Source organism: Elephantulus edwardii, unplaced genomic scaffold (assembly GCF_000299155.1).
Source record: "Elephantulus edwardii isolate Elephantulus edwardi_28Jun2011 unplaced genomic scaffold, EleEdw1.0 scaffold00059, whole genome shotgun sequence".
NCBI classification, from domain to species: Eukaryota; Metazoa; Chordata; class Mammalia; order Macroscelidea; family Macroscelididae; genus Elephantulus; species Elephantulus edwardii.
The window spans coordinates 6,720,686-6,731,850 of record NW_006399809.1 but is presented as its reverse complement, the minus strand read 5'-3'; the positions used below and the strand labels follow the sequence as shown (position 1 = coordinate 6,731,850).

Genomic DNA, 11,165 nt, shown 5'->3' with positions numbered 1-11,165 from the left:
TTCAGTAGCATCTCATTGGTCTTCTCAAAGCGGTCCAGCATGTTCTTCTGGGCCAGGATGATGGCGTTGACGTCATCTGCATTCACCATGCTCAGGATGCGGCTGCAGAAGACCTTCGAGGCCGAGTCTGGAGTATCCATCTCTTCTTCCTCCTCCGCGGTCTGCACATCTGGCGGCCTTGCTCGTGCTTCCGGGAGCGGAAATGATTTTTTTTTAAAGTTACATAAAAGATTAGTGCATTTTACAACCAAAAAAAAATTCATTCTTCAGCAAACTAGTCCCATTTTAAGTGCTCAACAGTCAAACATGGTTGTGATCTGAAAAATAATCCTTCAGTTTGGTAGTAAAGTTCCATACCATTAGGCCACCATAGTTCCATCATATGTAGTTGTTATTGTTAAGTACTACCAAGTCAGAAGAGATCATAACTGACTCTCCAGCAGACTGTCAGAGTCAGTAAATTGTATGGACGTTGAGTGCCTATCTTTCTCCCGCAGAACAGCTGGCAGATTTGAACCATCCACCTTTGGTTTGGCAGTGTAACTCCTAACACTAGGCCGTCAGAGCTTCCTCACATGTGATTAGTATCTACCATATTGGAAGTGTAGTTATAGTACATTATATAGTGTAGTTTCACTGGACAATATTGAATTATAGACAATACAGACAAAAGACATACTTTCCTTAAACTTCTAAAAGGTAAACAATCCATACTTAAACAATCCATACAGAAATATCTTTACCTTGACCATAATGATGGTAACTCTTCTTGTAAATCAACATTAAATTCTTCAAACACTTTCTGTGCTTTCTGAAATTCCTCTTCAGCCTAGAAATGACACATAACATTTGTTTCTACAAAAAAAATGAATCACATAATAACAAGAGTAAATTCTATATATAACAGTATTCTTTAACATAAAAATTAGCATTTCTTTATAATTGCCTGGGAATATTTTAATAATGAGAAAATTTTATTAAAATCCATATTAATTTTTCAATTAAAACAATTGAAATTTCCAGGTTCATACATGGAATTGGGAAAACTTGATGAATTTTAATGTTTAATTTTTTAATGCTTCATGTTTTAATTTTAAGTTAGATCCTATCTCCATACCTTTTCAACCTATATGCAGAACAGATTATCCGGGAGGCTGGGCTCTATGAGGAGAAATGTGGGGTCAAGATTGGTGGACCATTTATCAACAATCTGCGTTATGCAGATGACACAACCCTGCTTGCTGAAACTGAGGAGGACCTGAAGCGCCTGCTGCAGAGTGTCAAGGACTGAAGCCTACAATATGGATTGAGGCTCAATGTCAAGAAGACAAAGATTCTCACCACTGGACCAATTGGCAGCATCAGGATGGATGGTGAAGAGATTGAGATTGTACACAGCTTTAGTTTGCTTGGCTCCATAGTCAACAGTCTTGGCACCAGCTGCCAGGAAATTAAAAGGCGCATTGCCATGGGAAAGTCTGTTAGGGACCTCTCCAAAGTGCTGAATAGCAGTGGTGTCTCTCTGGAGACTAAGGTGCGTCTGATACAGGCCATGGTCTTAGCAATCACCTGTTATGCATCAGAGAGTTGGACAATGACCAAGGAGGATAGAAGGAGAATTGATGCCTTTGAGCTGTGGTGCTGGAGAAGAGTATTGAGAATACCATGGACTGTTAGGAAAACAAACAGATTTGTCCTGGAGAGGGTTAAACCAGGTGGCTCCTTGGAGGCAAGGATTCTGAGGCTCCGTCTAACATACTTTGGACATGTTGTGAGGATAGATCGGTCCTTGGAGAAGGACATCATGCTTGGGAGGGTGGAGGGCAGGCACAGGAGGGGAAGGCCCTCTATGAGGTGGATTGATTCAGTGACTGGGATAATTGGGAAGGGAGTGTCAGAGACAGTGCGATTGGCACAGGACAGAGCGGAGTTTAGGGCTGTTGTACATAGGGTCGCTATGAGTCGCAGGCGACTCGATGGCACATAACAACACAACAACACAGTTTCCTCATTCATTTTACAATAAAAAGCATTAACTCTGTGAACACTGAGTATGACTTCCCAGCCTAGAAAATAAGTCTCAATAATTATATTACTCGGTGATACCATTATATTAACTTCTATGACTGAGGGACTCAAGTAAGAGTCTGTTGGGCAAAATGGTACAGAGAACACAGTTGGTTCTTCAGAAAATAAAATATTTTAACTGAATATTAAAGCAAGTATACAATAAAGACTGTGGTGATGAAAGCATTAAAAAATTGATTTGGATTGGAATTCTTGTGTATTAGCTATGTGATCTTGTCAGACTGTTTCACTGTGATTTATCTCAGACTCTTTTTTTTTACATTTTTATGTAAGGATTTATTAAAATAAATGTGTTAAGATTATATGTAACACTTTTCTTTTTATTAGCATTAATATTTATTCAAGCTTAAGTATTTACACATGAGAGAGAATCAGTCCATAATTTCATGGTTATATTTCAATTGTATTGTCTTGCATAAAATATATTCACATTGGGATTTGTATTCAGAGTCTTGGTCACCTGTTGTTGTTAGATGCCACTGACTCTGTGAGAAGCAGATGTGAACTCTGCCCTGTCCTCCCCATCAGCTCTGTCTCCAACATGCCGAGTCCATTACTTACGTCACTGTCAATCCTTCTTATGGAAGGTTTTCCTCTTCTGTCTTTCCATCTTTCCCAGCACAGGATGTTTTTCCAAGGACTGACCCCTACTGACAACTTTCCCAAAGTATGTTCCCCCAGTCTTGTTTCAAGCAGCATCTTGCTTGTACTTTCTGCAAGATAGACCTCTTTGTTCTTCCGGCAGTTCACGGGCTTTTTAGTACTCTTCTCCAACTTCACAGTTCAAAGGTATCAATTCTTCTGTCCTTTTCATTTGTTGTCCAGCTTTCAGATGCATAGGCTGCAACTGAAGCTACCATGGCTTGGAGCCTGTGCACCTTAGTCGTTATACTGACATCCTTGCTCTTTAGTACTTTGGAGAGGTTCTTGACAGTAGATTTCCCCAGGGAAACCCACCTTTTGATTTCTCAATGGATACTACCATAGATGTTGATTGTAGAATGAAGTAAAATGAAATCCTTGAGAACTATCTTTTCTCCATCTCTCAGGAAGCCATCTGTTGGTGCCATGATAAGGAGTTCTGTTTTCTTGATAATGAGAGGTAATCCATACTGAAGGCTTTTGATCATTTGCAGTAAATGCTTCAGACTCTCTTCTCCTTTTGTAACAAGCTTGTGCTATCTGCATAATGCAGGTTGTTTTGTTTTTTGTTTGTTTTTTATTTTTTTATTTATTATTTATCTCAGACTCTTCATCCATAAAACTGAGATAGTCTGGACTGCCTCACAGGTTCAGGTGCTAACCAAAAGCTTCTCCAGGAGAAAGATATGGTGGTCTATTTCTGTAATATTTAAAGCCAGAAACCCTGTGGAAAAAATTCAGTTCTCTCCCATAGTGGTATTATGGGTCCAAATTGACTCAAGAACAATTGGTTTCTTATCAGGTCTAATGCAGATGACATGTCGAACATGGTGCCTGGGCATGAGACCTGCAGTGAATGCGAGCTGTTGTTATGTATTGTCACGGAGGCTGGAGCTTGGGAAATGGATACAGGGAAAGGAAAGAAAAGGCAGAAAGGGTCTGAAAGCGGATACAAATGAACTATAAATAAATTGTGAAAGTCCAACATGCTAGCCTAACAAAGTCAGCCTTTAATAGGCAATGAGAGCCATTGAATGATTCAACTCAATTCTTTAAACAGTAAGAAAATATGCTCAAATATGTGATAGAGAGAGACCACATGTGTGTAAACCAGTCGGTTTAGAGGCATAAAGGCCCTTCACTATGTCTCTGAGGCTGTAAATCAGTACAGGATACTGACTGTCTTTCTCCCATGGGGAGGCTGGAAAACTTCAGTCCACAGCTAATCCATTAGACAGTACCTAAGGAACCACCAAAACTCTTTTTTTAAACATATGTGGTTACTATTGTGTACCATTAAGTCAGAACTGACTCGCAGCTGACCCTCAGAGGATTTTCAGGGACAATAAATCACATGGGAAGTGACTGCCCATCTTTCTCCTGGAGGATTTGAATCACATGCTTCAGGGTTGGGAGTTTACCTCTTTACCACTAAAGCCACCAGAGCTCCCGTGTGTAAGCATATGCTGTTATTGTTTGCCACTGAGTCGGAATCGACCCACAGCTGACCCTCCAGCAGGTTTTCAAAGGCTATAAGTTACACAGGAGGCGACAAGATCAGGGGGGCTAGTTGGTAGGTACCTTGAGTTAGGCAGCACCTTTAAGTTACTAGTATACATAGTAAGTGCCACTAAAATAATTTCCTAAAATAAAACACCAATAAAAATCTTATTTAAAATCTTGTGAAAAGTAATCCAGAAACACCACATATCAACGTACAAAAAGGGAAATATTTAATTTTAAAAATCAAAGTTACTATGTGTAATAAAACAAACAGCAGGTGCCAACAGTGGCATAAAACTACATACATACACCCTTACCTTAGAGATTCGACCCTCATCCTTCCTTTTGGAGCTCTGCAAAGCCTCCAAATGGTGCCGAGCACTGTCATAATCGACCAGCTTCCTGCTCCGCTTTGCAATGCGATTCTGTCAACATAAAACAGACACACTAAGAGAAACATGTGGTCATCTGGCCTCTTTTTGGTTGTCAACATACTTTCACCTTGATTGGAGTTATTATAGGATTTGGTTTATAATTCCAACAACACTAATTTATGCTAACAAGAGTTGTATAAATGTATTTACTTCATAAGAAATCTTGTTGAGAAGTTCCAATGCTATGTTCATTAGAATCACCTAAGGAGTTTTTTAAATATACTATCATGTATTTTGGGAGCTCAGGTGGTGTATATAGTCTGTAAAGAGTTATGGTGCAAATTCAAAGGCTACTCTTCTATGGCAGTTTGAATCCAGCAGCAACTTCATAGGAGAGAGCTGGGCAATCTCCTCCCATGCAATTAAACCTTCAAAAACCCACTGGAGGGCCACCCAGCAGGAGTCATTCCAAATTGATAGCAAAGAGTTGAATTGATGTGTGTGTGTGTGTGTATGTATGTATGTATGTATGTATGTATGTATGTGTGTGTGTATATACACACACATATATATATATAAAAGCTGCAAAATTTTTACTCATCCTTTTTTGAAAACTTTATTATTAATTTCAATGAATATTTACAGAGACTTTGGATTTACTTATACTTCTTTTAACAAGAAACAAATCTAGACAATCTATAAAATCAGAGTGCAACTAAATTGCAGTATTCTAAACTACAACAGAGAAGTGATTTCCAGAAGGGGTATGATTATATACAACATTTACTGTTTGAGAAAAACAAAAATTTATGACCATCATATAAGTTAACAAGAAAAGGTCAGTTACATTTTAATAAATTGTTAAAGATCTAGTGTAGCAAATGGTTACATATGTAATAGTTGTGCAGTTTAAAATACAAATGGAGGATGCACTTATAGAAAATACAAAGAGAGACTGAACTTAGAGTAAAGCTCTTTTCTATGGGCATCTACTAGATGCTATGAGAAGGTCTGGAGGTAGGAAATCAGAGTGAGGATTTCATGTGTAAATTAAAAGATTTATAGGTACTAGGAAAGCCATTTGCCTGGACCCTTTGCTCTTAAAAAGCAAAATCATAAAGCCACTTGAGGAGAAAGCAGCAAATTTCCCCTGCCTAAATGATAAAGAAAAATATCCACTGCTTCTGGAGGAGAAGAAGCAAATCTATTTGGCTCTAAGGGAGGGGCAGCTATCATTCTGGCTCTTTGGACTTAGGCAAAGATCACTGTTACAAGCAGATTCCACTCCCTCAGTGCCGCTGAGTCAGAACCAAGTTAGAGCTGACCTTCACTGAGCTTTCAAAGGCAGTAAACAGACACAAGAGGAGACTGCCCATCTTCCTCCTAAGGGGGCAGTTGGTGGATTAGAACAGACTGCTTTTGTATTGGCAGCATAAGTCTCTATCAGGCCACCAGAGTTCCAATTATAAGTTTTAGAAAATCTTCAATTCTGGGGAAAGGGCATAAAGCCTTCTTGCAACCAATATCCTACTTTCATGTTAAGCAGAACTCTGCTACTACTTGGGAAAAGGGGAAAAAATCTCCAGGGTTAAGACTAACCACACACATACACATACAAGACCAAGCACAGAGACTAGGCAGGCATTACCTGGGCAAAAGAGAACAGAAAATCCTATTTCCTCTACAATGCAAGTATGCATGAATAGTCTAAATTTAGAGTATTCAGGAACACTAATACTTCCTTATCAATCAGGTTCCACCTATTTAACATCAAAGGAGAAATAAGAACCAGACCTCAATCTTAATATCTTCAAATATCATCAATAAGTATAAGTACAAAGTATCAGCAGCCCACTTGTTGTTAAGTGCCGTCGAGTCGTAGGCGACTCATAGCAACCCTATGAAGGAGAGTCCTCGACGCCTGGGTGTCTCTCATCCTCTCTCCAGGTTCTTAGGGTTTCTGGAGGCAAGCTATTATGGAAATGGATGCCACTCCTCCTTCCAAGCGTCTTTTAAAATCTGTAGTGCACTAAAATAACTTTATTTTTAAAAACCCTCCAAATACAGCTTCTTTTTATAGGCTGACTCCAATTCAGTAGGGCTGACTAAAAGGCAGCCTTAATTCCAGGTGTAAATATCTCTCTCAGTCTTCTCTTTAAAGTCCCGTTATGCCTGTCATTTGATAATAAAATTTAAAATGTACAAAAACAACTCATGAAAAGAGAGAAAACAATGAAAAGAATCAGACCTAGGTGTTAGAAACATCACAAAAGAATTTGAAAAAACTATATTCAATTATTTCAAACATAATTTTATAAAAATATGTGTGTGTATGCTTGCAAATAGTAATGTCAACAGAGTTACAGAAACTTTACCAAAGATGCAAATAGAAATATAAAAATTCCTTAAATGTCAGGTTGAGCATTCAGCTTAGCACAGCTGGAGAAAGAAACATTGTATGTGAAGACAGGTAGAAAAATTATTTCCATGAAATAATTTCATATTTATGATTTTAATTTAAATATTGACACACTAGACATTGGAAAAATGAGATGTATTGACACAGACATTATGAGTCAAAAAATCGTATGATCTACTACACTAGAGATGAAAATGTGGCAAAAAACAAGGTCACATTCATAGTTAAAAAAACCATTTCTAGATCTATCTTGAAATACAATGTTGTGAGCAATAGGCTACTAGCCATATGCATACAAGCAAGACTTACTAAACCCACTATCATTCAAATAAATGTGCCAACAACCAGAGCCAAAAAGGAGGACCTAGATGACTTTTACCAACTTCTGTATTTGAACATGCAACCAAGATGCATTAATAATAATAGGTAACTAGTGTGCAAAAGTTGGGAACAAGGAAAATGAATCAACAGTCAAAAAGCAGACTTGGTGACAGACAGAATGATAGAATTTTACACAATCAATGATTTATTCATCGTAAATACCTTTCATAAGAAACATAAATGACAACTGTACACATGGACTTCCCCTGACAGTCTACAAAGGAATCAGATAGATTACATCTGTGGAAAAAATCACTGGAGAAGCTCAGTATCAGCTGTGCAAACTAGGCCAGGTGCTGACTGTGGAACAGATCATAAACTACTTATATGCAAGTTGAAACTATAGTTAAAAATAATCAAATAACATCCACAAGAACCAAAATTTGACCTTGAGTCTATCACACTTGAATTTAAAAATCATCTCAGGAACATATTTGAGACATGAACACTAATGAATGAAGACCACATGAGTTGTGGGAGGATATCAAGAATATCATTCAGGATGAATGCACAAAATCATTGCAAAGACAGGAGGAAGAAAAGACTGAGATGAATGTCAGTAGAGACTCTTGACTACTGATTGCTCTGGAGTGCCAAGAAGTCAAATCAAAGAGAAGGAATCAAGAAGTTAAAGAGTTAAACAGAAGATTTCAAAGGGCAACTTAGGAAGATAACGCAAAGTATTATAATAAAATATGCAAAGACCTAGAGCCAGAAACCAAAAGCACCGAACTCACCTGGCATTTCTAAAGCTGATGGAACTGAAGAATAAATTCCAGACTTGAGTTGCAATAGTAAAGGATGCTATAGGCAGCATATCGAAGAAGCAGTCACATAAGTAAAAGAAAACGGAAGGAGCACACAGAGTCACTAAATCAAAAAGAACTGGCTGACGCAGGAGAATTTCATGAAACAACATATGATCAAGAGACAATGGTGATGAAGGAGAAAGTTCAAGATGCTCTGAAGGAACTGGCAAAAACAAGGTGCCTGGAATTGATGCAATAAAAATTGAAAACTTTCAACAGATTCTGCCCTGGATATGCTCACCTGGTTGTGCCAAGACATATGGAGGACAAATGCCTGGCCAGCTTTCTGGAAGATATCTGTGTTTGTTCCCATTCCAAAAAAGGGTGGGTTGACAAGAGTATAGAAATTATCAAACATTATCACTGATACTACACACAAGCAAAAACCTGCTGAAGATTATTAAAAAACAACTGGAACAGTACACTGACAGAGAACTACTAGAAATACAGCCTGGATTAAGAGGCCGTGGCACCAAAGGCATTATCACCAATGTCAGATGTATCTGAATTGAAAGCAGAGAGTATCAGAGGAACGTCTATCAGTGTTTCATTGACTATGCAACACATTTGAGTATGTGGATCAGAACAAATTGTGGTTGAACTTGAGGAGAATGGGAATCCCACAACACTTGACTATGCTCATGAGAAACCTATACTTAGACCGGGAAACAGTCCTCTGAACAGTGTAAGGGAACACCGCATGGTTCAAAATCAGGAAGGATCCTGTCAGGGATGCATTTTGGCTTCATACCTTTTAAATCTACATGCTGAACAGATCACTCAGGAGGCTGAATTTATGAGGAGGAACGTAGCATCAGAATTAGAGGAAGATTCATCAAAAACCTGCATTATGCAATGATACTATCTTGTTGCCAAAATTTAGGTGGTCTAACATTGTAGTCTTCAATATGGTTTGAAGCCTAACATCAAGAAGACAAAGATTCTCACCACTGGGCCAAGTGGCAGAACCATGATGGATAGAGAAGAGATTAAAGATGTTAACAATTTCATCTTGCTCACTTACACAATCAATACTCTTGGCACCAGCACTAAGGAAATCAAAAAACTGATTACATGGGGGAAGTCTGCTGTCAGGGCCTCCCCAAAGTGCTGAAGAGCAATAATGTCAGTCTAAAGACTAAGGTGTGCCTTGTACAGATCACAGTCTTCACAATTACTTGCTATACATCAGAGAGATGAACAATGACTAGGGATGACAGAGGAAGAATCAATATCTTTGAGTTGTGGTGCTAAAGAAGAGTATTGTGCATACCATAGACCACCAAGAGAACAATCAAGTCTGTTCTGGAGAGAGTGAAACCAGGCTGCTCCTTGGAGGCAAGGATTTAACCCCCCCCCCTCCAACTAGAGTTTCTGTGACTTCTTGCTGCCTGAGCATGGTGGTGCACTTGTACAAGCAATAGCATGTTTTGGGGGTTATGTGCTTTTTCGGGCTTGTGTCTGATGTTCAGGACTGCTCTTCCACCCAGGAGAGAGGGGAGGAGCAGGTGAACATGTCATTCCTGGATGACTCGATGGCACCTAACTACAATAAAAACAACAACATAGAGAGAGTTACACTGGCCTAGTGGACAAAAAGTTATACTACCAAGCCCAAAGTGGGTGATTTTAATCTGTGGCACTCAGGCTTGGCTCAAATTGTTTTTCTGTCAAACATTCTTCTAGGTGGTATAGTGGTGGTCTGTGCATTGCTGTACTGAGGTAACTTGTGGTTGCTGTGATGCTAAACACTGTGACACTGATGTGCCAAATGTGATAATGGTTACCCATGATGGACAGTGTTTTGTGGAGCTTCTCAATTAAAACAAGCTTGGAAGTAGGAGTAGCATCCACTTCCGAAATGGCTTGCCTCTGGAAACTCTATGAACAATGCTCAGGCCTTTTGTTCATAGGGCTGCTATGAGTCATCTATGACTCAAAGGCACCTAGCAACAACAACAACAACTAGTTGATTTACAAAACTTGAATATAGATTCAAACAAATTCTCTCCATTTCCTTCACCCTCCCCCACCAAACTGTACAACCTAATGATTAATTCCCCTCGCCCCCTGCACATCCACATCCTTCTGCTTCCAGCCTCTCCCACCCCTCTTGGATCCTTATACTCATTCTACAATAATGGTTTTGTACAATATTTATCCTTGTGCAACTGAGTTAGTTCACTCAACATAATGCTCTCCAGTCCCTCCCAATTTAGGTAATTATTTACAAAGTTATTGCTCCTGCATGCTGCATAGTATTCCACTGTGTGAATGTACCATAATTTCTTAATCCATTCATTTGTGGTTGGACATTTGGGCTGTTTACATGTTCTTGCAATGGTAAATAATGTTGCTACGAACACTGGTGTACAAATACCAGTTTGTGCCTCAGTTCTCATATTCTCAGGATATATTCCAAGTAGTGGAATAGCTGGGTCATATGGAATTTCTATGTTTCGCTTTTTGAGGAAGCACCAAATTGCTTTCCAGAATGGTTGCACCATTTTACAATCCCACCAACAATGTGTAAGAGTTCCTTTCTTGCCACATCTTCTCCAACATCTATTACTTGTTTCCCTGTTAAACTTTGCAGCTCTTACTAGCGTGAGATGGTACCTCACTGTGGTTTTTATTTGCATCTCTCTTATTGCCAGTGATTTGGAGCATTTCTTCATGTTCTGTTTGTCATTGAAATATCTTCCTCTATGACTTTTTTTCCATGTGTTTTGCCCATTTTGTAATTGGGTTACCAGTCTTATTCTTGTGGAGGCCTACGAATATTCTATAAACTTTTGTTGTAAGACTCATGTCTGAGATGGTATTAGCAAATGTTTGTTCCATGTCTGTTGGTTTTCTTTTCATCCTGTTGGGAAAAGTTTTTGATGTGCACAGAGATTTAATCTTAGATGGTCCAATGTATCAATTTTATCCTGTTTAGATTGTGCA

The 11,165-nt window shown here is 38.8% G+C and overlaps 1 protein-coding gene across 2 annotated transcripts in view; it reads right to left on the bottom strand.

Moving 5' to 3' along the window:
* Positions 1-11,165, bottom strand: part of AMPH (amphiphysin) — a 340,422-nt gene that overhangs the window by 100,737 nt on the left and 228,520 nt on the right. For both annotated transcript variants that reach the window (XM_006887583.1, XM_006887584.1), the window contains exons 6-7: positions 4,551-4,658; positions 744-829 (exon numbers count right to left, since the gene is read on the bottom strand). In XM_006887583.1, coding sequence (XP_006887645.1) covers positions 744-829; positions 4,551-4,658 — 194 coding nt within the window. The remainder of the gene's footprint in view (positions 1-743; positions 830-4,550; positions 4,659-11,165) is intronic.